The sequence below is a fragment of the Ranitomeya variabilis genome, chromosome 7 (genome assembly GCF_051348905.1).
Source record: "Ranitomeya variabilis isolate aRanVar5 chromosome 7, aRanVar5.hap1, whole genome shotgun sequence".
In the NCBI taxonomy this organism is placed as follows: domain Eukaryota; kingdom Metazoa; phylum Chordata; class Amphibia; order Anura; family Dendrobatidae; genus Ranitomeya; species Ranitomeya variabilis.
In genome coordinates this window covers 221,381,244-221,408,123 of record NC_135238.1, presented here as the reverse complement: position 1 = coordinate 221,408,123, position 26,880 = coordinate 221,381,244, and the positions used below count along the sequence as shown (strand labels likewise).

The window sequence follows — 26,880 nt, the reverse complement described above, 5'->3', positions numbered from 1 at the left end:
CATACTCTGCCGTGTTCTCGGTGTTTTCGTATACTCACTGTCCTGCTCTCGGTGTTTTCGTACACTCAGTGTCCTGTTCTCGGTGTTTTCGCACACACTCTGCCGTGTTCTGAATATTCCCGGCTCCCTGTCACATGCGCGCCCCCGCCGCTCTCGCTCGCACAATGCGCGTCCTTGCGGCGGCCTCCTCCTCACTGTGCGCGCTCCCGCCTGTGCCGCCGCCCGCGGGGGCTGCTGGGATCGCTCGCCGCCTTGGTAATGTCCGCCATGTTTGCCATGGCGCAGGGAGCGGATCGAGCCAACAAAACCCGGATCTAGGCACGAAGACCCGCCGCCCGGAGCGCCTCTTTCCGCCCCTCACCGTGTCTCGGGGACCCCATGAGTCGGCGGGGGGTGAGAGAAGGCGGTTTGGGGGGGCCCTTCTGACCGACAATTTTAGGTGTTTTTTTTTTATTTTTTTATTTTTTTTTTTTATTCCTCGCGCCCCCCCTCCCTCTCCCCCGGCCGTGGCGACAATGAGTAAACTGTCGTTCCGAGCGCGGGCACTGGATGCTGCCAAACCGCTGCCCATATACCGGGGCAAGGACATGCCCGACCTCAATGACTGCGTGTCCATTAACCGGGCCGTGCCGCAGATGCCCACGGGGATGGAGAAGGAGGAGGAATCGGTAGGTAATCCTTTTGTCAGACATTTGCTATTCAGGAAAGGCACTTACGCCAGCCGGCTGCGCAGAGCGCGCTCTAGCCTGCCTGGCTTACGTCACGTAGGGGAGGTGGACTGCCCAGGCTGGCGTAGTTGGCGGGAGCCGCCATATTGTTGCGTCCAGAGTCTACGTCACAGTGTGCATGCCGCTCTGCGTCTGCGTAACATGCGCTGTGAATAGGAAGTGTGCGTAACTCTGCCCGGCAGGTTTGATAACAGCTGTGAAGGTGTGAGCTGCTGCTGCTGCTGCTCCTGGCCCGCCTGTCAAAGATGTGCTGCAGCAGCAGTGATTAAAAGTATTCATTGTCTCATGACTTATACATGCTATGCTGGCTTTATTTCAGTTGTATCTATGCTATAGTAATATTTAACATGAATGTGACAGTGGAACTTATGCCTGGACCAATGTAATGCCCACCTACGTCTACATATGATGCCGCTTTCATGTAATTTCACAACTTTTTCTTTCAATGAAACTTAATTGAAATATTGGCATGAGATTTATTAATGCTTTAACCCTTTCAGGAAAGGGTCATTTTTAATTTTGGGGTTTTTTCCTTTTTATTTTACCTCCTGCTCAAAGAGCCATAACTTTTTTAAAAAATTTTTTTTTACATTTTTCAATACAAATGTTTGCTTTTATTTGTTTTTAGGAGACCATTTGGGTTAGTTTTACATTTTTATAGCTCTGACTTACATGAACACAACAATACCATTTTATTTTTACTCTTTTGAATTTGAGAAGGCAGGTAATTAAAAAAATAATTATACATTTTTAAATCAGTTTATTTTCTTAGCCCACCTGGATTGCGTTCACTTGAGCGAACATTGACAATTGGCCGACATATCAGGCTTCATGGAAGGACCAAGAGGGCAGCGATAGGGGCCTTCATTAGACCTCTCGCTGCCATTGCAACCCATTGGCATTCAGCAGTCACGTCGTAAGTACTCACCCATTTAAATGCTGCAGTTAGTGATTGACTGTGGCATCTAAATGGTTAAGCTGCTTACACCTGCCCAGTATAGAGCGGGTTTGCTCCTGAGCCCACTCTACACATGCACCTATACAATGGTGTGTAAAGGGGTTAATATGAAGATCAGAGCTACTTTATTTTAGTGGTCTAATTCCTAAATTATGTAGGCTACGACGACTGATATTGGGGTGCATTCCACACTGATTTATGCAATTCACAAGGGCAGAATTTTATTTATCTCTGTTCCATCTGATCACACAGATTTACTCTCTGTGTCCCTGTGGAATTTGCAGCCAATTATTATTATTTATTTTTTTTCCTCTATCCTAAGGGCTCATGCAGACTTCCGAGATCGGACCCCAATGCACGAACTGTCCGCAGCTCTCCATACATAGAGCAGTCCTACTCCGGTCGGGAAATCCGCGACTGGTCCGTGCATTGCTGTTCCGATTTCGGACCACTCTGCATGGACATCTATCTGAACGAGGCTTAAAAGTGAAAATCCACAGAAGAAATTGATATTCTGTGGATTAAAAATCCACACCATAGGTCAATTTGCGCGCAGATTTTTTCCCAGTGTGCATATGATATTCAGTAAAACTTTGCACCGTATCTGCTCCTTGTCAACAAACTCAATTGATGCCGTCCACCGACTGCAGTGTGGGTGAAAAGTTGAACAATAGCTTCTGACAAAATCCTAGCATCTTGTGGGACACATTGTGGCTATTGTTAGGATATGTATGGAAATTTTCTTTATGGATGTGCGATATGATCACATGATGATACCATATATCCTGTTCAGATTTCTGGCTGCACCACTGAAAAACAGTCCACAATGGGAGTGAGTGAGAAAAAAAAAGCTGAGGTTGCTTAGATTGTCCACCCCTGGAATCAAAAATTTTTTTCTACTCTAATATATGTATGTATTTGGAACTAAAAATCATTTTTGCAGTTTGGTTTATTTAAAACGTTGCAGCTTTGCTTTTAAAGGCTGAGAGTGCGAGTTCACATGCACAACCTCTGGCTTTATATTGGGACTAGAGTTGAGCGAATATGTTCTGGTTGCCTCTTATTCCGTAAGCTATATAGCACTTACCAAATAAGCTGTAGAGGGAACCCGGCTACCTGGATCTTGCCGGCCGATCAGCTGATCTGCACCGCAACTGCATATGTGACAGTCATGACAGATGCATGGAGAGCCTGTTTGTTGGGCTCTCCATGCATGTGCTGTGACTGTCACACAGCCGTTGATCGGCCAGCGCGATCCAGGTAGTCGGGTTCCCTCTGCAGCTTATTCGGTAAGCGCTATACAGGTGCATCTCACAAAATTAGAATATCATTAAAAAGTTAACTTATTTCAGTTCTTCAATAAAAAAGTAAAACTTATATTATATAGAGCCTTTACAACAGAGTGATCTATTTCAAATATTTATTTCTGTTAATGTTGATCATTATGGCTTAGAGCCAATGAAAACCCAAAAGTCATTATCTCAGTAAATTAGAATGCTTTATAACGCTAGCTTGAAAAAATGATTTTAACATCTGAAATGTATGTTCAGTAAATGCACTCAATACTTGGTCGGGCTCCTTTTCATCAGATACTGCATCAATGCGGCGTGGCATGGAGGCGATCAGCCTGTGGCACTGCTGAGGGGTTATGGAAGCCCAGGTTGCTTTGATAGCAGCCTTCAGCTCATCTGCATTGTTGGGTCTGGTGTCTCTCATCTTACTCTTCACAATACCCCATAGATTCTCTCTGGGGTTAAGGTCAGGCGAGTTTGCTGCCAATCAAGCACAGTGATACTGTTGTTTGTACACCAGGTATTGGTACTTTTCGCAGTGTGGACAGGGGCCAAGTCCTGCTGGAGAATGACATTTCCATCTCCAAAAAGCTTGTCGGCAGAGGGAAGCATGAAGTGCTCTAAAATTTCCTGGTAGACGGCTGCGCTGACTTTGGTCTTAATAAAACACAGTGGACCTACACCAGCAGATGACATGGCTCCCCAAACCATCACTGATTGTGGAGACTTCACACTAGACCTCCAGCATCTTGGATTGTGGCCTCTCCACTCTTCCTCCAGAATCTGGGACCTTGATTTCCAAGAACTAGTGTGAAGTTTCCACATTCAGTGGTGCCACAGACTGATCGCCTCCATGTTACGTCTCATTGATGCAGTAATTGATGCAAAAGGAGCCCGACCAAGTATTGAGTGCATTTACTGAACATACTTTTCAGTAGGCCAACATTTTGGATGTTAAAATCATTTTTCAAGCTGGTGTTATAAAGCAATCTAATTTACTGAGAAAATGACTTTTGGGTTGTCATTGGCTGTCAGCCTTAATCATTAACAGAAATAAACAGATTAAATAGATCACTCTGTTCTTAATGACTCTATATGAGTTTCACTTTTTGTATTGAAGAACTGAAATAAATTAACTCTTTGATGATATTCTAATTTTGTGAGATGCACCTGTAGCTTGCCAAATAAGAGGGAACCCCAACATATGTGCTCAACTCTAATTGGGACTTATTTCGCCTGTGACCATAAACGGCAGGGACACTTTAGTCACGAAAAATCTGCATTTTGATTTTCAACTATGATGTGTCATTAGACCAAGCCATTCAGTTTCACCTGATGTTGACATTGATGTGTGACTGTAGGTAAAGAAATATGGTAATTGCAATCTGAAGGGAGGTTTTCCAATGTTAGACATTTAGGACGTAACCACAGAATATGCTATAAATGCCTAATGGTTGATTCAGTCATTCTCTTGATGTGTTGGGGGGCATCCAGAGATACGACCCCTTCTCACTTGTTTAAAATATTATTAATCTATTATGCGAGAATTCCCAGAAATGGACCGCAACTTGGGGAGTATTATCATTGGCTAAGACCCCCATACACAGTCACTGAAAGATGTCCGAACCCGCCAGCCATCTGATATGTACGGGGCAGTGACTTTTTTGCTATTTTCTCCTTAAAAAATACATTAATGATCAGCTGAGGCAAGTGCTCATGTGTATGGGGTGAGGCAAGAGAGATGGCTATTTGCTGAATGAACATTGGGTCTACAGTTGATGGCTTTTTTTTTGTGTGTGGGGAGTCTTGGTGCCCAGACATCCAACAATCAAAACTTCACGTTTGTGACCCCATGAAAAGTTTTTCTTCTAAAAGTGCACTTTAAGCCAACTTTTTATCTTCTTGAGTCACATAGTGGAGGTGAATGGCAAAAATCGGGTAATCGTCTATTGAAGAATGATGGCATGTGTTGCTGTGAGGAGCAAACAGTGTCTTGCTCACTATCGTGTACATTTAATAATGATGGATTTTTGGTGTTGAGCACTTGGTATTCTGCAAAAAATGTTTGCCATTTTGTGCCTCTAGATGTTCACTATCACTTTTCTGAAACTTAAATAACTTTCTTTGCTTTTATTTTAATCGTTAGATATAGTCTATTTATTAGCTGCTATTGAACAGAGACACGGATCACATTAAAGCAGTTTTATCATCTTCTTTCTTCAGGAGCTAACGGCTCCTCTTCATCCCAACTTCTTGCTTGCGAGGGAGGTGGGGTGCCACTTCTGTTTCGGACCTGTGGCATAGTTGCACCTCTGGTCGGACCTGTGGCATAGTTGCACCTCTGGTCGGACCTGTGGCATAGTTGCACCTCTGGTCGGACCTGTGGCATAGTTGCACCTCTGGTCGGACCTGTGGCATAGTTGCACCTCTGGTCGGACCTGTGGCATAGTTGCACCTCTGGTCGGACCTGTGGCATAGTTGCACCTCTGGTCGGACCTGTGGCATAGTTGCACCTCTGGTCGGACCTGTGGCATAGTTGCACCTCTGGTCGGACCTGTGGCATAGTTGCACCTCTGGTCGGACCTGTGGCATAGTTGCACCTCTGGTCGGACCTGTGGCATAGTTGCACCTCTGGTCGGACCTGTGGCATAGTTGCACCTCTGGTCGGACTTGTGGCATAGTTGCACCTCTGGTCTGAACTGTGCACGATCATATCCAGTTGGCAGAGGCAGCTTTTCCTCTGCAGCGTCCGACTTGAACCGAAAGTGTGCAAGTGCCCACACTTTGCCTAGGAAACTGACCACTCTAAAAGATGGTAGAGGTGGCCAGTAAAATGGACAACAAGCAGTAAACTATAGAATTAAAAGTTCCTCTATACTTCAGAATGGAGATGATTTTTAATAAGAGGTACATTTCAAAGTTGCTTCGTTTTTACAAGCATTTAATTGTATCCATTTAATGAGATGAGACAACCCCTTAAAAAAAACTGCTGACAGGATTTCTTTGATTTGCCATGTAGTCTGAGAGCCGCATGATGTAGGTGCAGAGACACTGATTCCAGCGTTATCACTTTCTGTGCTGCTTGCTGTAGTTTTGATAATCTCTTTCTGATAAAACTAGTAACCTGCTGCCAGTCATGCATATCATGCATATCCATGAGCCTCCACTCCTGATTGTCAGCTGTGTGTACGCTATACATGGCCTTGGTGTTGTGGGCAGGGGTGCACAGATCTCAGCATTTAGGGCCCTGCTAGATGTACAGCAGATGAAAGTGATTTTATCAAAATGTCAGCAAGCAGCTCAGTAAGTGACACACTGCTGAGATCAGGGTCTCTCCCTCTACATCTTGCTGCGCTCAGATTATATAGAAAACCCTTTTGACAGATTTCCTTTTAAGCTTACCTCTCAAAGCACCACTCCAGCAGTTTTCTTTATTTCAGTGCTGGATCGGAGCACCTAGTATTATACTCACCAGCCCGCACCTTCAGCTCTTCCCGGCTTCGCTCCCGTCCTGCGCCGTTATCTTGTGACAACATCTTCTAACTGACCAGAAGTCAGAATTCACAATCACAAGCTCTCAGTATAAGTCTAGGAGAGCCTCATCCTAGTTTTGTTCTGGCTCTCATAGATTTGAATTAAAAAGTGACCACAGGCTCGCCCAGCAAACAGTGGAGCGATCCGACAGGTCATAATCTGCTGGAGACTGACTGGAGCGGTGCCAACAACATATGAAAGCGGCTAATGAGTAGAGTTGAGCGAATTTGCTCGGGTCCCTGCTTATTTGGCAAGCTATAGCGCTTACCGAATAAGCTGCAGAGGGAACCCGGCATCCTGGATCGCTCCGGCTGGTCAATTGTTCGGCTCCGCAGCTGCATGTGTCGCGGCTGTGTGACAGGCATGGAGAGCCCAACAAACAAGATCTCCATGCATGGGTCATGCCTGTCACACAGCCACTACACATGCAGCTGCGGAGCTCATCGGCCGGTGCGATCCATATATCCGGGTTCCCTCTGCAGCTTATTCGGTAAGCGCTATACCTTGCCAAATAAGCAGGGACCCGAGCAAATTCGCTCAACCCTACTGATGAGCATAAGACCGGGAACAGGGACCACTCCAGTGATGCAATAAAACAAAATGCTGGAGTGGTGTTTTAATATTGTACTTTATTCAGAACAGTTAAGTTCTTTTCTCCATTACATTCATGCAATGATGCAATTATATCTCTTCAATTCCAGAAAAGATATTAATAGTGTTATCACAAAAAACAATAACTTGAATTATGTCATCATGCTGCCAAGTAATATCACTTCTTGCATGTTTGTAACTATTTGGGATGTATTTTTCATACTTCAGTATAGAAACTTTCAAAACTAAATTGCACAGTGTGACAACATATCCACGCTATCATACATGATATCCTTCAGCAGGAGTGTGTGAGGGGCGACATAATGTTTTTTTCTAATAATTTGTGCAAAAAACTGCCCTGACTTTGTAGACACGGTACATTTCCCCTCTTCAATGTGATGTCTTTTTTTGGAATCCAGTGAAGACCTGTTCTGTGGCTGGAGTCCTAGATCAGTCCTGGGTTTAAGCTTTGAGAAAAGTACACCCCTCGCCCTTTCAGGTTTTTATCTGGTGTTGATGTCAACAGAGACTTTCAAATGTGATTTTCTGTGTGTGGTGGCAGTAATGCAACATTGTTGCAGACATCATAGTGTAATTATTATTGTATTGTGTCCAGGTGTATACATGGTTACCAGCTTGTGATGGTGCTGCCTGCAGAAGTGCAGCAGGATTGTGTTTTCACATTACGTTTTCTTATGTTCTGGTGGAATAAACTTTGTCACTTTTTCAGTCATGTTCTTTTATTTCAAAGCATTCTGGATTTTGAAAGAAAAGATAGAAATCCTTTGGCTTCTACAGGTCTAATGCGAGCCTATGTTTCTATGGTCCCAGCAGTCACATCTCCCTGCCACCTATCCCCTAATTCTTAAAGGGGTTATCCGCTGCCTTTTACTCTACATCGTAAACAAGCATCTCTGACGTTATGACCACAGACACCATTGGCAAGTGTTGGGCTAATGTCCTAATGAAGAGGTCAAATGCACATGTCCCAGCAGGTTTATTAGAACCTCACGTAATCTGCAACTGCTCACCCCCACTACGCCAGTGAGGCAGGATAAGCCCTTTAATAACTTAAGGAAAGTAGAAGAAGGGATAACAGCAGGCTGCACAGGGTCTTTATAGTTTTTAATCTAAACATCTAGTTCTGCACAGGAGCTGTGTGCCCAACAGATCATTAACATCTAGTTTACTATACATTTAGTAGGCAATTAGAAATATATGTATGTATGTGTGTAATATCTATCTCTCTCAAAATATATAATATCTATTTTATCTCTATCTCTACCAGTGTTCTCCCGTAGTATAACGACTTAGGGCTCATTTCCACATGCGAGTCACACGTCCGTATCTCGCATGTGGAAATCAAGCTCTGGCGCCGGCACTTTGGAGCGGAGCTGTGCAGCTCCATGTGTTCCTATGCGGCCGCACGCTCCGCTCTGGAGTGCCGGCTCCACAGCTTGGTTTCCACGTGCGAGATACGGACGTGTGCCTCGCATGTGGAAATGAGCCCTTAGGGCCGGGGTCACACTTGCGAGTTCAATGCGAGAAACTCGCGCATCAAATTCTGGCACTGCTGCCGGCACTCGGGACCGGAGTGTGCGGCTGCATAGAAAGACATACAGCTAGCTGCACGCTCTGGTCCCGAGTGCTGACGGCAGTGCCGGGACTTGATGCGAGAGACTCCCGTGAGTTTCTCGCATTGAACTCACACATGTGACCCCGGCCTATCACAGACATCCTCAATAATCCAAACCTCCCACTCCAAGACATCTCTTGTGCTGCACCAATTCTCCTGAATGTACTACCCAGGACGAGATTAATTCCCAGTAGCCACAGTTAAGTGTGCCCTAAAAAATGCATTTCATTAGACTGGCCTATCACCTAACCTCACTGATCTATCTGTTCCCTCTTTGCCCTTCCTAAATTTTCCTCAGAATCTGGTACCTCATATTGTCTATTTACACACCCTCCGTGCACTTAAGCTATGTTCACACGTGTAGTTTTTCTGCAGGCAAAACCTGCTCTCTTGGGAGTAAAGAAGCTGCTTACAAAAGAAACTTTTTGCTGCATTTTTATAGTCTTTTGCATGCCGATAGTTTAGTGCCCCCCCCCCCCAAAAAAAAAGAACATGACGCAACTTCCTTCGATTTTTGCACTAAAAACGCAGCCAAACCTGATAACGGTGTTTTTTTGTTGCATTTTTGCATTTGTTGCTTTCTATGCATGAAAAAAAGCTGAAAGAAGTGACATGCTACAGGTCTTACTAACAAGAAAAAAATGAATGGCAACAAGGTAATGCTGTTAGCCTGATATGGTGGCTGACCGGCACTTTAAGGCCATGTTCACACTTTGCGGCGTCCCTCTGCGGGTTCTCCCGCAGCGGATTTGATAAATCTGCAGGGCAAAACCGCTGCGGTTATCCCTGCAGATTTATCGCAGTTTGTTCCACGGTTTCCGCTGCGGGTTTCCGCCTATACTATTGATGCTGCATATGCAGCAATATGCAGCATCAATAGTAATGTTAAAAATAATAAAAATTGGTTATACTCACCCTCTGATGTCCGGATCTCCTCGGCGCTGCACCCGGCGCTCCGGTTACAAAGATGCTGAGCGAGAAGGACCCTTCGTGACGTCACGGTCATGTGACCGCGACGTCACCACAGGTCCTGTTCGCACAGCAACTCTGACCGGCCGCGTGCAGCGCTGAGAGGTGAGTATATCATGATTTTTTATTTTTATTCTTTTTTTTTACCCCAAATATGGTTCCCAGGGCCTGGAGGAGAGTCTCCTCTCCTCCACCCCAGGTACCACCCGCACATTAGCCGCTTACTTCCTGCAACGTGGGCACAGCCCCATGCGGGAAGCAAGCGGTTCAATGCATTCCTATGGGTGCAGAATCGCAGCGATTCTGCACAAAGAAGTGACATGCTGCGGGTTTTAAACCGCTGCGTTTCTGCGCGGTTTTTTCCGCAGCATGTGCACAGCGGTTTGCGGTTTCCATAGGGTTTACATGTAAATGGAAACGCTATGGAAACTGCTGCGGACCCGCAGCATCAAAATCGCGGCGGTTCTGCGGTAAAAACCGCAAAGTGTGAACATGGCCTAAGAACAGCGATGTGAGCTCCGGGTATAGGTGCACAGCATGAACAAAGATTCCATCAAAAATATAAAAGCAGAAAAAGATGCAGCACTCACCCATGAGCTGTGTAAGCGAAGTCCTTTATTGAACCATAATCGGCCTATGGACAAAGTTTGTGGGACAAGCCAGTGCAGGAGGAATGCGGGGAAGGACTTCAAAAGGCTGAATAGTGGAGTGATTTGGTGGTTTTCTTTTGTGCCTCATACTTTTAATTTGAGCCTTTTTTTTTTTTTTTTTTAATAAATATATAATAAATACTTTATGCATGGTCACCATTGTGGTTGGGGGGGGGGTTGCATATTTTAAAGGGAATCTGTCACCACTTTTTGGCATACATACACCGCGGGAGGAATATAAACAGTATTGATCAAAGGTGGGGAGTCGAGGGCTATCAAAAGCGCTGGTATAATGCAGAGCTGGCACTGAATTGAGATTTTTACATGATACGCCAAAAAAGTGGCGACAGATTCCCTTTAATGTTTTGTTTGGTTTTTTTGCTGATGCATTAATTTCATCCTTTTGAAAAAGCCGCAACATTTTTGCTCAAATAGAAAATCAAAAGTAGAAAAAGTGAAAGCGCACTCACCGGTGATGAACGTTACGATTTTATTCACACATATTTATGTGTAGCAGGGAGGGTAGTGAACGCACACAGACGACGGCCGTTTCGTGCTTAAAGCACTTCAACAGGTCCTATCGGAATAAAATCGTAACGTTCATCACCGGTGAGTGCGCTTTCACTTTTTCTACTTTTGATTTTCTATATGAACTGTTTTTTCAAAAAAGCTGCACCCGGGTGGAACTTGCATATAAATTGACTAAAAGGCTATATACGGTTTTTTTATAATGGAAGTCAGAGATATAAGGGTCTAACTGATTACGGTGGTGCGGATGTGTTATTTTCTCTTGTTTCGGTATCATTTTTGCTCAAATGTTCCCATTCACCAGAGTGATTTTAAGAACAAGGAGCCTTTTTTCCCTTGTGTTGTTAAAAAGTTGCAAAGATCAGACAGTGTTTTTTTTTTGTTTTTTTACAAGTCATAAACGATGTTTAAAAACATTTACGAATTCAACAAGACAAAAAAAGTGACTCAAAAAGAACAAAACTCTCATTTGTTGCTAAAAAATAGGAATCGCTCTGATTAGCGAGCAATAATAACACTAATAATAAAGTGTCCCCCTACCTCTGTGTGATGGACACGTGCAGCCTGCGGAGGTAGAGTCCATCCCAGGTGTTGCATGCTGGGAGTTGTAGTCTCACACCCGCCGGGGCTGGAGGCAGCCGGTGATATTGCGCTCGGATCCCGCTGTCACATGGAGCGGCGCCGGCTGTCATCACGCTGTGTGTAGTGTGGGGGGCGTGGCCCTGACGTCATCGGCAGTTGTAGTAAGCTCTTCCGAATGCAAAGCCGTGAATGAACGCGAACCCCGCCCTGCCGCGCTGCTATTGGCTAGGAGTAATTGTTTGCTGTCACTAGTGACCACGCCCCTCTCACGTGATCCGCGCCGCTGTGATTGGCGCACGAGAGCTGTCATTGTGTTTTTTTTTTTGTTTTGTTTTTTTTCCGGCCTCTGATCTCAGGCGATCCGATTACTGCACGAGGTTACATAAGTATGTGCACCCCCGGCGGGTGCAGGACGCGCACAGCTCCGCTCTATCGTAGCAGGAGCAGCTTGGCCTCAGGTCTATTGTGCGATGTGTTTTTATCAGTCATTGTGCTAAGAATCCGTGCCTGTATTTTGTGGGTTCTGATTGCACTTCACATTCAGGATATGATCAGCCATCATCAGAGCCCAGAGCAAAATCTGGTACCTCCTGCTATATACTGGGCTGTTTGATAATGGCCATAGCATCTGATTAAAAGCTTTGGTATGTGCACAGATAAATGAGCGACAGGTGCATTATAGGGAGCAGAGATGTTGTAGTTATAATATTAATCTTTATATAGCGCCAACATATTCCGCAGTGCTTCACAGTTAAACCGTTTCAAACACAACAGTCATAAGTAACGGCGGTAACAATAATATAATGATTGAAGCAACATGAGACGCCCCTGCTCGTGAGAGCTTACAATCTACAATGAGGTGGGGGAGATACAAAGTACAGGTGTGTATTTACAATGATGTATATACAATGATGGTCCAGCCATCTTCAGGGGGTGGGGGATGGATGGAGATAGTGAATGGGCTACACACACACATAAAATGACTTTGATTAGTTAACGTGATAGGCCGCTCTGAACAAATGTGTTTTGAGCGAGCGCCTAAAACTATGCAAGTTGTGGATGGTCCTAATATCTTGGGGTAGAGCATTCCAGAGGATTGGCGCAGCACGGGAGAAGTCTTGGAGTCGGGAGTGGGAGGTACGGATTAGTGCAGAGGTTAGTCAAAAGTTATTTGCAGAGCGCAGAGGTCGGTTAGGCCGATAGACCGAAATGAGGGAGGAGATGTAAGGGGGTGCCGCACTGTGGAGAGCTTTGTGGGTGAGAACTTTGAATTGGATCCTATAATGAATTATGACTGATAAACCAGAATCTTTCATTATAAATGGCGACCTTGGATCAATTTCATAATTTAAGATAGTTGTGATTAGACAGACATTGGTCAGATGTGTGTAAAGGCTCCATTATTCCTCATTCAGACATCAGTGTACACAGAATACTGTCCAAGTGTCATCAGTGCTCTGGATCACAGTTTTGTCAGTGTCAGTTTTTACCATTCGTGTTGAATAAGTGATGTTCAGATGAAATAAATGGCAACATTTCCCCGATACATTGCAAAGTTAAGGTTGTTTTTAGGACTTTAATATTGATGGGCTGTCCTTGGTATAGGTTGTCAGTGTCTGATCATGGGGGTGCGACACCTGGCACCTCCACAGATAATCTGTTCCCGTTGTTGGCAGTGGCAGGAGCTGCACAGCAGAGCTACTTGCATGGAATAGCGGTCACAGCTGGGTGCTGCACGTCTGTCCAGTGGATGAAAAGCAGTCCAGCTCCATGTAACCACAAAATTCTTTTAGTGTGAAAGGGTACAAAAAATTCAGTGCAGGTAATTAAAATACCATGATATAAAATATTGACGCATTTCGGGTTAATGAAACCGTCCCCTATTGATTTGAATGAGGGGTGAATCTTCAGGCCATGGCCACTATTCTGTCGACAGAGCTGTGCTGTGCAGCTCTATAGCTGAGCAGTTCTGGCAGCCGCCAACATGGGGAACAGCTGATCGGTGGGGGTGCCAGGTGTTGCACCCCGACCGGTCAGACATTGATGATCTATCCTATGGATAGGCCATCAATGTTAAAGTCCTGGACAACCTTTTTAATCACAATTGACAAACTGATGCCATCCTTGTGCTGTCAGGGATTTCTCACTAACCCATAATAATAATAATCTTTATTTATATAGCGCCAACATATTCCGCAGCGCTTTACAGTTTAACAGTTTCAAACACAATAGTCATAGGTAACAACGTTAACAATACAATAAAGCAAAACAAGACGACCCTGCTCGTGAGAGCTTACAATCTACAATGAGGTGGGGGAGATGCAAAGTACAGGTGTGTATTTACAATGATGGTCCAGCCATCTTCAAGGGGTGGGGGGTATGGGCTGCACACACACACAAACATAAAATGACATTGATTCGTTAATGTCGTAGGCTGCTCTGAACAAATGTGTTTTGAGCGAGCGCCTAAAACTATGCAAGTTGTGGATGGTCCTAATATCTTGGGGTAGAGCATTCCAGAGGATTGGCGCAGCACGGGAGAAGTCTTGGAGTCGGGAGTGGGAGGTACGGATTAGTGCAGAGGTTAGTCGAAAGTCGTTTGCAGAGCGCAGCGGTCGGCTAGGCCGATAGACAGAAATGAGGGAGGAGATGTAAGGGGGTGCCGCACTGTGGAGTGCTTTGTGGGTGAGAACAAGTACTTTGAATTGTATCCTGTAATGAGTGGGCAGCCAGTGTAATGACTGGCGAAGAGCGGATGCATCTGAGTAACGATTAGCCAGATGGACAACCCTGGCTGCTGCATTAAGGATAGACTGGAGAGGGGAAAGTCGAGTAAGGGGGAGGCCAATTAATAGAGCATTGCAGTAGTGCAGGCGGGAGTGGATTAGGGCCACAGTGAGGGTTTTTGTTGTTTCCATGGTGAGAAAAGGGCGGATTCTAGAGATTTTCTTTAGGTGTAAGCGACACGAGCGGGCAAGAGATTGTATGTGGGAGGTGAAGGAGAGATCAGTCAAACATAACACCCAGACAGCGTGCCTGCTGCCGGGGTGTTATTATGGTGCCACCCACAGAGAGGGAAATGTCAGATTTAGGGAGGTTAGTAGAAGGCGGGAGCAGAAGAAGTTCAGTTTTGGAGAGGTTGAGTTTCAGATAGAGAGCGGACATGATGTTGGAGACTGCAGACAGACAGACAGTGGCGTTCTGTAGTACAGGCAGTACGAGAAATGTGGTGCACTCTGCATAGAAAAAAGGTGCAGGCTGAACAAAAGTCACAATGTCTATGGAAAAAACAGCCACACACAAAGCTTGAAGGTTTTACGTGAAAATTATACTTTTTATTAGTACAGGCATCACCGAGTGCTTATTAGCGTTTAGAGATACTGACGAATACTTTAAGTTAGGGTTAAAGTTTCGACCAAGGCTGGTCTTTGTCAAAACCACACTTTTAGTGAGGGGTAGAGTAAGTGAAGAAGCAGTCCGGGGTGTGCGGAGTCTGCGGGGGTCCAGAAGCGCTGTGTCCGTCACATTGGTGATACAGTTCTGTAGTACAGCGGGGGTAAGGTCAGGGGATGACGTGTATAGTTGTGTCATCAGCATAAAGCTGGTACTGAAAGCCAAATCTGCTGATGGTCTGTCCAATTGGGGCTGTGTAGAGGGAGAAGAGAAGGGGGCCAAGGACTGAGCCCTGAGGTACCCCGACAGTGAGAGGAAGAGGAGATGAAGTGGAGCCAGAGAACAGAACACTGAAGGAGCGGTCATAAAGGTAGGAGGAGAACCAGGAGAGAGCAGTGTCCTTAATGCCAAGTGACTGGAGCCTAGAGAGTAGGAGAGGGTGGTCAACAGTGTCGAAAGCTGCAGAGAGGTCGAGGAGAATGAGTAGAGTGGTCACCGTTACATTTTGCTGTCAGAAGGTCATTAGCCACATTGATGAGTGCAGTTTCTGTCGAATGTAGGGGGCGGAAACCGGACTGTGAAGGGTCTAGAAGGGAGTGAGTGGAGAGGTAACGGGTAAGGCGGGAGTAGACCAGGTGCTCCAAGAGTTTAGAGATGAAGGGGAGATTGGAGACCGGTCTGTAGTTATTTGTGCAGGGTGGGTCGAGGGTGGGTTTTTTTAGTAATGGAGTAATGATGGTGTTTGAAGGAGGAGGGGAAAATACCAGAGGAGAGGGAGAGATTAAAAATTGTAGTTAGATGAGTTGTGACGACTGGAGAAAGAGACTGGAGGAAGTGTGAGGGAATGGGGTCGGTGGTGCATGTAGTCGGACGAGAAGAGGAGAGGAGCTTGGAGACTTCTTCTTCAGTGACGGGATCGAATGTGGAGAGTGAGCCAGGGGAGATGCAGGGAGGGATGGGAGTCATTGCACTTGGTGTCTGGGAGCGGATTTCCTGATGGATGTTGTCTATTTTCTCTATAAAGTGGGAGGCCAGGTCATCAGCACAAATGTCTGTGATAGGGTCTTGTGCTTTTGGCCTGAGGAGGGAGTGAAAGGTGTTAAAAAGTTTCTTGGGATTGTTGGATAGTGAGGAGATCAGGGTGGTGTAGTAGGACTGTTTGGCGAGGTGAAGGGCAGAGTTATAGGTCCTTAACATAAATTTGAAGTGGATGAAGTCTTCTGGTGTGTGAGTTTTCCTCCATAAGCGTTCAGCACTCCTAGAGCATCGCTGGAGAAATCGAGTTTGCGATGTGAGCCAGGGCTGTTTCACTCTGTGTTTGGAGGTTCTGAGGGTGAGGGGAGCTACTTGGTCTAGGGTGCTTCTAAGAGTGTCATTGTAGTGATGTACAGCCAGATCAGGACAGGAAAAAGAAGAGATTGGGGACAATGATGAGTGTAGGGAGTCTGAAAGTGTATGAGGGTTAATGGCATGTAGATTTCTGAATGTGTGGTAGGTAGGAGAGTGCTGTATGAGTAATTTTGATCCATGACTCCAATCTAAAACAGAGATGTGACCTTGATTTTCTTGCGGACACACGATCGACTAAAAAACAAGGTCGTGATTGTGAACATCCCCATAGATTCTGATTAGTATGTGTTTTGTCTGTGAAAACCATGGACAGAACACATGTGAAAAATTGGACACCTGAATGAGACCATAGGTTGTAAATCATAACTCTATTTGATTCACTTTTTATGTTATTAAATGGGTTGTCTAGTATTTAAAAACTCCCAGGGAGTGGTGTGTGCGGGGCAGTGGCATCCTGAAACTGGTCAGTACTAACAAACTATTGTTTATATTAGGTTGGCATTTTTGGTAGCACGTTGATAGTAATAATATATTAATTGTTGAAATCCCTGTGCACTATTTTTATAATCACATCTGTTTGGTTTTGTATGCAACTTTTTATCAATGCACTATTGCACTTTATTATAAATTGAATATTTGGTTGCTACACATGGAGGGTGTGTGTATATATACACTCACTGGCCACTTTATTAGGTACACCTGTCCAACTTCTTGTTAACACTTAATTTCTAATCAGCCAATCACATGGCGGCAGCTCAGTGCATTTAGGCATGTAGACATGGTCAAGACAATCTCCTGCAGTTCAAACCGAGCATCAGTATGGGGAAGAAAGGTGATTTGAGTGCCTTTGAACGTGGCATGGTTGTTGGTGCCAGAAGGGCTGGTCTGAGTATTTCAGAAACTGCTGATCTACTGGGATTTTCACGCACAACCATCTCTAGGGTTTACAGAGAATGGCCCGAAAAAGAAAAAAAATCCAGTGAGCGGCAGTTCTGTGGGCGGAAATGCCTTGTTGATGCCAGAGGTCAGAGGAGAATGGGCAGACTGGTTCGAGCTGATAGAAAGGCAACAGTGACTCAAATCGCCACCCGTTACAACCAAGGTAGGCCTAAGAGCATCTCTGAACGCACAGTGCGTCGAACTTTGAGGCAGATGGGCTACAGCAGCAGAAGACCACACCGGGTACCACTCCTTTCAGCTAAGAACAGGAAACTGAGGCTACAATTTGTACAAGCTCATCGAAATTGGACAGTAGAAGATTGGAAAAACGTTGCTTGGTCTGATGAGTCTCGATTTCTCCTGCGACATTCGGATGGTAGGGTCAGAATTTGGCGTAAACAACATGAAAGCATGGATCCATCCTGCCTTGTATGGAGCATCTTTGGGATGTGCAGCCGACAAATCTGCGGCAACTGTGTGATGCCATCATGTCAATATGGACCAAAATCTCTGAGGAATGCTTCCAGCACCTTGTTGAATCTATGCCACGAAGAATTGAGGCAGTTCTGAAGGCAAAAGGGGTCCAACCCGTTACTAGCATGGTGTACCTAATAAAGTGGCCGGTGAGTGTATATATGGGGATATACATACATATTATTCACTAATTTATTTTATTTAATTTTTCACTCAGTATATTATTATAATATTATTTGCTGCATTATATTTATTTAATTTTTACTGATCAGTTTGGGATTGCCATGTTCTGCACATACGGGATTTATATTTTATATTAACTCATCAATCCCTAGAATACCTCGACTGGAGGAGTTTATATGATACCAATACTGTTTATTATACATTTTATATTCTAATAATGTAATAATTTGTGGACATTATTTTTTAAAATATTTTTTAATAAAAATTTCCATATATTTTGTTTGTGTTCCTGTTATTGTCATTTATTTTTAACCCCTTCCCGACATTTGACGTACTATCCCGTCGAGGTGGGGTGGGCCCGTATGACCGCCGACGGGATAGTACGTCATCACCGATCAGCGGCGCTCACGGGGGGAGCGCGGCCGATCGCGGCCGGGTGTCAGCTGCATATCGCAGCTGACATCCGGCACTATGTGCCAGGAGCGGTCACGGACCGCCCCCGGCACATTAACCCCCGGCACACCGCGATCAAACATGATCGCAGTGTACCGGCGGTATAGGGAAGCATCGCGCAGGGAGGGGGCTCCCTGCGGGCTTCCCTGAGACCCCCGGAGCAACGCGATGTGATCGCGTTGCTGCGAGGGTCTCCTACCTCCTTCCTGGCTGCAGGTCCCGGATCCAAGATGGCCGCGGCATCCGGGTCCTGCAGGGAAGGAGGTGGCTTACCGAGTGTCTGCTCAGAGCAGGCACTTGGTAAGCCTGCAGCCCTGCACAGCAGATCGTCGATCTGGCAGAGTGCTGTGCACACTGCCAGATCAATGATCTGTGATGTCCCCCCCTGGGACAAAGTAAAAAAGTTAAAAAAAAATTTTTCCACATGTGTAAAAAAAAAAAAAAAAAAAATCCTAAATAAATAATAATAAAAAAATATATATTATTCCCATAAATACATTTCTTTATCTAAATAAAAAAAACAAAACAATAAAAGTACACATATTTAGTATCGCCGCGTCCGTAACGACCCAACCTATAAAACTGCCCCACTAGTTAACCCCTTCAGTAAACACCGTAAGAAAAAAAAAAAAAAAACGAGGCAAAAAACAACGCTTTATTACCATACCGCCGAACAAAAAGTGGAATAACACGCGATCAAAAAGACTGATATAAATATCCATGGTACCGCTGAAAACGTCATCTTGTCCCGCAAAAAACAAGCCGCCATACAACATTATCAGCAAAAAAATAAAAAAGTTATAGTCCTGAGAATAAAGCGATACGAAAATAATTATTTTTTCTATATTTTAGTTTTTATCGTATAAAAGCGCCAAAACATAAAAAAATGATATAAATGAGATATCGCTGTAATCGTACTGACCCGAAGAATAAAACTGCTTTATCAATTTTACCAAACGCGGAACGGTATAAACGCCTCCCCCAAAAGAAATTCATGAATAGCTGGTTTTTGGTCATTCTGCCTCACAAAAATCGGAATAAAAAGCGATCAAAAACGGTCACGTGTCCGAAAATGTTACCAATAAAAACGTCAACTCGTCCCGCAAAAAACAAGACCTCACATGACTCTGTGGAGCAAAATGTGGAAAAATTATAGGTCTCAAAATGTGGAGACGCAAAAACTTTTTTGCTATAAAAAGCGTCGCTGGTTTCACACTTGCGTTTTTGTCTGCAGCGTTTTTTGCACAAAAAACGCATGCATTTTTTCCCTATATTTAACATTGAAAACGCATGCGGTTTTTTTGTACGCGTTTGGTCGCGTTTTCAAACGCATGCGTTTTTTTTCTGCATGCGTTCATTTTCAGAAATACAACCTGCAGTATTTTCTTGCGTTTTTAAGCACATGCGTTTGTTTGCGTTAAAAACGCATGCATTTAAACACACTGAAAAGCCACCCACCACCATCAAGGTGATAAAGGGATCCAAACCCTAACCCTAACTCTACCCCTAACCTCACCCCTAACCGTTTAATGAACATTTTCTGACAGTCATAGTGCCACGTATTTCAGTGCCACGTATTTCAGTGCCACGTATTTCAGTGCCACGTGTTTCAGTGCCACGTATTTCAGTGCCACGTATCACATATTTCAGTGCCACGTATCACGTATTTCAGTGCCACGTATCACGTATTTCAGTGCCACATATTTTAGTACCACGTATTTCAGTGCCACGTATTTCAGTGCCACGTATTTCAGTGCCACGTATTTCAGTGCCACGTATTTCAGTGCCACGTATTTCAGTGCCACGTATTTCAGTGCCACGTATCACGTATTTCAGTGCCACGTGTTTCAGTGCCACGTATTTAAGTGCCACGTATCACGTATTTCAGTGCCACGTATTTCAGTGCCACGTATTTCAGTGCCACGTATTTCAGTGCCACGTGCCACGTATTTCAGTGCCACGTATTTCAGTGCCACGTATTTCAGTGCCACGTATTTCAGTGCCACGTATCAGTGCCACGTATCAGTGCCACGTATCACATATTTCAGTGCCACGTATTTCAGTGCCACGTATTTCAGTGCCACGTATTTCAGTGCCACGTATTTCAGTGCCACGTATTTCAGTGCCACGTATTTCAGTGCCACGTATTTCAGTGCCACGTATTTCAGTGCCACGTATTTCAGTGCCACGTATTTCAGTGCCACGTATTTCAGTGCCACGTATCACGTATTTCAGTGCCACGTGTTTCAGTGCCACGTATTTAAGTGCCACGTATCACGTATTTCAGTGCCACGTATTTCAGTGCCACGTATTTCAGTGCCACGTATTTCAGTGCCACGTATTTCAGTGCCACGTATTTCAGTGCCACGTATTTCAGTCACGTTTAGGGTTAGGGGTAGGGTTAGGGTTAGGGTTAGGGCTAGGGTTGGAGGTAAAGTTAGGGTTGGGGCTAAAGTTAGGGTTGGGGCTAAAGTTAGGGTTAGGGTTTGGATTACATTTACGTTTGGATTAGGGTTGGGATTAGAATTATGGGTGTGTCAGGGCTAGGGGTGTGGTTAGGGTTAGCGTTGGGATTAGGGTTAGGGGTGTGTTTGGGTTAGGGTTTCAGGTAGAATTGGGGAGTTTCCACTGTCCAGGCACATCAGGGGCTCTACAAGCGCGACATGGCGTCCAATCTCAATTCCAGCCAATTCTGTGTTGAAAAAGTAAAACAGTGCTCCTTCCCTTCCGAGCTCTCCCGTGCGCCCAAAAAGGGGTTTACCCCAACATATGTGTTATCAGCGTACTCGGGACAAATTGAACAACAACTTCTGGGGTCCAAGTTCTCTTGTTATCCTTAGGAAAATAAAAATTTGGGGGGCTAAAAATCATTTTTGTGGGAAAAAAAAGATGTTTTATTTTCACGGCTCTGCGTTATAAACTGTAGTGAAACACTTGGGGGTTCAAAGTTCTCACAACACATCTAGATAAGTTCCTTGGGAGGTCTAGTTTCCAATATGGGGTCACTTGTGGGGGGTTTGTACTGTTTGGGTACATCAGGGGCTCTGCAAATGCAACGTGACGCCTGCAGACCAATCCATTTAAGGCTGCATTCCAAATGGCGCTCCTTCCCTTCCGAGCTCTGTCATGCACCCAAACAGTGGTTCCCCCCCACATATGGGGTATCAGCGTACTCAGGACAAATTGGACAACAACTTTTGGGGTCTAATTTATCCTGTTACCCTTGTGAAAATACAAAACTGGGGGCTAAAAAATCATTTTTGTGAAAAAAAAAAAGAATTTTTATTTTCACGGCTTTGCGCTATAAACTTTAGTGAAACACTTGGGGGTTCAAAGTTCTCAAAACACATCTAGATAAGTTCTTTGGGAGGTCTAGTTTCCAATATGGGGTCACTTGTGGGGGGTTTGTACTGTTTGGGTACATCAGGGGCTCTGCAAATGCAACGTGACGGCTGCTGACCAATCCATTTAAGTCTGCATTCCAAATGGCGCTCCTTCCCTTCCGAGCTCTGTCATGCGCCCAAACAGTGGTTCCCCCCCACATATGGGGTATCAGCGTACTCAGGACAAATTGGAAAACAAATTTTGGGGTCCAATTTATTCTGTTACCCTTGTAAAAATACAAAGCTGGGTGCTAAAAAATCATTTTTGAGAAAAAAAATAAAAATTATTTTCACGGCTCTGCGTTATAATCTGTAGTGAAACACTTGGGGGTTCAAAGCTCTCAAAACACATCTAGATAAGTTCCTTAGGGGGTCTACTTTCCAAAATGGTGTCACTTGTAGGGAGTTTCAATGTTTAGGCACATCAGGGGCTCTCCAAACGCAACATGGCGTCCCATCTCAATTCCAGTCAATTTTGCATTGAAAAGTCAAATGGCGCTCCTTCCCTTCCAAGCTCTGCCATGCGCCCAAACAATGGTTTACACCCACATATGGGGTATCAGCGTACTCAGGACAAATTGCACAACATTTTTTGGGGTCCAATTTCTTCTCTTACCCTTGGGAAAATAAAAAATTGGGGGCGAAAAGATCATTTTTGTGAAAAAATATGATTTTTTATTTTTACGGCTCTGCATTATAAACTTCTGTGAAGCACTTGGTGGGTCAAAGTGCTCACCACACATCAAGATAAGTTCCTTAGGGGGTCTACTTTCCAAAATGGTGTCACTTGTAGGGGGTTTCAGTGTTTAGGCACATCAGGGGCTCTCCAAACGCAACATGGCGTCCCATCTCAATTCCAGTCAATTTTGCATTGAAAAGTCAAATGGCGCTCCTTCCCTTCCAAGCTCTGCCATGCGCCCAAACAATGGTTTACACCCACATATGGGGTATCAGCGTACTCAGGACAAATTGCACAACATTTTTTGGGGTCCAATTTCTTCTCTTACCCTTGGGAAAATAAAAAATTGGGGGCAAAAAGATCATTTTTGTGAAAAAATATGATTTTTTATTTTTACGGCTCTGCATTATAAACTTCTGTGAAGCACTTGGTGGGTCAAAGTGCTCACCACACATCAAGATAAGTTCCTTAGGGGGTCTACTTTCCAAAATGGTGTCACTTGTAGGGGGTTTCAGTGTTTAGGCACATCAGGGGCTCTCCAAACGCAACATGGCGTCCCATCTCAATTCCAGTCAATTTTGCATTGAAAAGTCAAATGGCGCTCCTTTCCTTCCGAGCTCTGCCATACGCCCAAACAGTGGTTTACCCTCACATATGGGGTATCAGCGTACTCAGGACAAATTGTACAACAACTTTGGGGGTCCATTTTCTCCTGTTACCCTTGGTAAAATAAAACAAATTGGAGCTGAAATAAATTGTGTGTGAAAAAAAGTTAAATGCTCATTTTTATTTAAACATTCAAAAAATTCCTGTGAAACACCTGAAGGGTTAATAAACTTCTTGAATGTGGTTTTGAGCACCTTGAGGGGTGCAGTTTTTAGAATGGTGTCACACTTGAGTATTTTCTATCATATAGACCCCTCAAAATGACTTCAAATGAGATGTGGTCCCTAAAAAAAAATGGTGTTGTAAAAATGAGAAATTGCTGGTCAACTTTTAACCCTTATAACTCCGTCACAAAAAAAAATTTTGGTTCCAAAATTGTACTGATGTAAAGTAGACATGTGGGAAATGTTACTTATTAAGTATTTTGCGTGACATATGTCTGTGATTTAAGGGCATAAAAATTCAAAGTTGGAAAATTGCGAAATTTTCAAAATTTTCGCCAAATATTCGTTTTTTTCACAAATAAATGCAAGTTATATCGAATAAATTTTACCACTAACATGAAGTACAATATGTCACGAGAAAACAATGTCAGAATCGCCAAGATCCGTCAAAGCGTTCCAGAGTTATAGCCTCATAAAGGGACAGTGGTCAGAATTGTAAAAATTGGCCCGGTCATTAACGTGCAAACCACCCTTGGGGGTGAAGGGGTTAAAATAAAAATATATTTTTTGCTATATCTTTTGGTCTGATGGAATTTTTTTAAGGATTATTTTCAGAAGTGTTTTTCCTCAGTTTATACAAATTGTATTTCTGGTATTTCTTTCTATATAGGTTTTTGTTAGAATTGTGGATGGCCTGTGTGAACAGGCTTGTACGTAGCTGATCAGAGGACGTTTTATGGCCGGGGTAGGGCAGTGTAAATTGGGGCAATACATCCTCTGCTTCTTCAGCACCAGCACTACATTGGTTCCCATTCGTCTGTGGTCACATAAATAAGCATTACTCCATAGTCTCTAGAATGACTGAGAATGGTTTTGTATGGGTGCCATATTATAGTTCCATATATAGCAGATCCCTAAAGCAATAGTCTCTGGTGCCGGTCTCTGTGCACCATGCATTCGCTCAGCTCTCTGTGTTGCTTTAGGAAAGTGTAACATTGACTCATTCTGGTTCTCCCAGCTATAAAAGCAGATTCCTGGTAGTTGTCGCCTTCATCCATACAACTGAACAAAGCTGATATAGCCAATGTGTCGACTATATATACCGGCTTTGTGGTATATAGGCCCTTCTGTCTGCAGGGTTGTTTCTTTAGATATTTGCCTGAAGGTTTTCTTGTGATGAGTCACATACCAGGACTGTAATACCCCTAGTTCTGCAATTTTCTTTGCTCTTTCACCTTAGACAGAGAAATCACGTTTTACAAGTGTACAACTTTTGTGTTTGTAATTGCCGCCTGTATAAAGCTGGGGTTGTGGGTGACGGCCTCCCAAATTTCAGCACCTGATCCTATTGTTACCCAGGGAGGCTAGCCTCCGCTAGAGGTGTCAGTGGCCGACTCCGCTGTTTAAAAAACTCATGTATGCTAGACTCTGAGGGCCGATTTCATTGCGGTATGTATGCTTGAATTCTGTAATAAAGCTCCTTTTAAATATCACAAAACTGGGACATTTGGCATTTTTTACACCAGTCCTCTCCTGGATTGCCAACGTGATCTGAGCTTTGGGCAGGATGGGGTGTAGCAAAGACTGCTCAGCAAATTAATCAAAAGTTACGCCACTTATAACAGCATAACTTACGCCAGAAATGTTACTCTGGTCCCTGACTGGAGCACATCTTTGGTGAAAACGCATGCCAGTTGTAAGATGTGCCTAATTCATGAAGTGGCATGCGCCTCTTAAAGAATTAGGGCTCCTACTCACTTGCGTGAGACTCGGATGAGTCTCGCATGTTAAAGGGAACCTATCACCCCGTTTTTTTCGGTATGAGATAAAAATACTGTTAAATAGGGCCTGAGCTGTGCATTACAATAGTGTAGTTTGTGGACCCCGATTCCCCACCTATGCTGCCGAAATACGTTACCAAAGTAGTCATTTTCGCCTGTCAATCAGGCTGGTCAGGTCGGATGGGCGTGGCTTCTTCCCCCAGATATTGCGTAGTTTTCCGTTGGTGGCGTAGTGGTGTGCGCATGTCCAACGTCCCCAATCCTGCACGGGGGGGTGAAAATAGCAGCGATGTCCGTTATTCCATTGGTGGTCGGTGGGCGCGGCCATCTTCCTTTGGCCGCGCGTGCGCAGAAGCGGCGCTCTGCTGGCCGCGGCTTCAGGAAAATGGCCGCCGCGATCTCCATCTGCGCACGCGCGGCATCCCGCGGCCATTTTCCTGAAGCCGCGGCCAGCAGAGCGCCGCTTCTGCGCACGCGCGGCCAAAGGAAGATGGCCGCGCCCACCGACCACCAATGGAATAACGGACATCGCTGCTATTTTCACCCCCCCGTGCAGGATTGGGGACGTTGGACATGCGCACACCACTACGCCACCAACGGAAAACTACGCAATATCTGGGGGAAGAAGCCACGCCCATCCGACCTGACCAGCCTGATTGACAGGCGAAAATGACTACTTTGGTAACGTATTTCGGCAGCATAGGTGGGGAATCGGGGTCCACAAACTACACTATTGTAATGCACAGCTCAGGCCCTATTTAACAGTATTTTTATCTCATACCGAAAAAAACGGGGTGATAGGTTCCCTTTAATAACTGGCACTGCACCCGGCACAGAGGAGCGGAGCGTGCGGCTGCATGTATTCTTATGCTGCTGCACGCTCCGATCTGCGTGCCGGCAGCAGCGCCAGGTATTAACATGCGAGACTCATCCGAATCTCGCGCAAGTGAGTAGGAGCCCTTGGATGCATCTTATTCCAGCGACTTAAAAAATGTCTGTCCTAGCGAGACCTGAGCATGCATGAGTATGACAGCTCAGGTATATGACAAGCTTAATGGGGTTGTCCAGCCTTATGAGATTGATCACCAGATTGGTGACAGACCAAAAGCCAATCCCCCGCCGATCAGGCATTAGCAGCTCTGGATATTACACAGGGATTGGAGCTGGTGTGTTTTTGCTCCATTTATTGTTTACATTCAGCCAGAACTGAAACCAGCTTGATTGGTGGAGTGACAGGTGTCAGACCCCATTCATTTGATATTGATGACTTCTCCTTAGGAAAGGCCATCAGTATTGTAAGGCTGGGAAACCCCTTTAAGGCTACGTTCACATTTGCGTTGTGCGCCACAGCGTCGGCGCCGCAACGCACAACGCAAACAAAAACGCAGCAAAACGCATGCACAACGCTGCGTTTTGCGCCGCATGCGTCCTTTTTTTCATTGATTTTGGATGCAGCAAAAATGCAACTTGCTGCGTCCTCTGCGCCCGGACGCGGGCGCCGCAGGGACGCATGCGACGCAAGTGCGACGCATGTCCATGCGCCCCCATGTTAAATATAGGGGCGTATGACGCATGCGGCGACGCTGCGGCGCCGACCGCAAATGTGAACGTAGCCTAAGTGGGTTGTTTGGTGAAAGCAAGTTATAATCCATACACAGGAGATGTTATAACTTGTTGATCGGTGGGGGTCTCACTGCTGAGATTCTCAGCGATAGGCAGAACGGGGGCACTTTTAACCCTGTTAGTATTGAGTGGCAGTGTTTATGGCCGACTTCAGCTCCAATTATTCCGTGTGGTGCTGCTGGGTGCCGTCTTTTTCCTGTAGCACTTTAGAGAATGAATGATGCCTTGGTTGGACACCTACTGATCAGCAAGTTATCACCTACTCTGTAGAAAGTAGCTTAGTAAATCAGCACCTTTTGGGCCGTACATTGCTGTGCTTTCGCG

At 44.9% G+C, this 26,880-nt stretch overlaps 1 protein-coding gene across 2 annotated transcripts in view; it reads left to right on the top strand.

Moving 5' to 3' along the window:
- Positions 1–243: 243 nt before the first annotated feature.
- The window catches only part of EPC2 (enhancer of polycomb 2), a 67,611-nt gene continuing 40,974 nt past the window's right edge, over positions 244–26,880 (top strand). The window contains exon 1 of one of the 2 annotated variants that reach the window (XM_077272998.1): positions 244–668. In XM_077272998.1, the coding sequence (XP_077129113.1) occupies positions 516–668 (153 nt within the window). In that variant the 5' untranslated portion in view covers positions 244–515. The remainder of the gene's footprint in view (positions 669–26,880) is intronic. The other variant, XM_077272999.1, reaches the window with a different exon arrangement.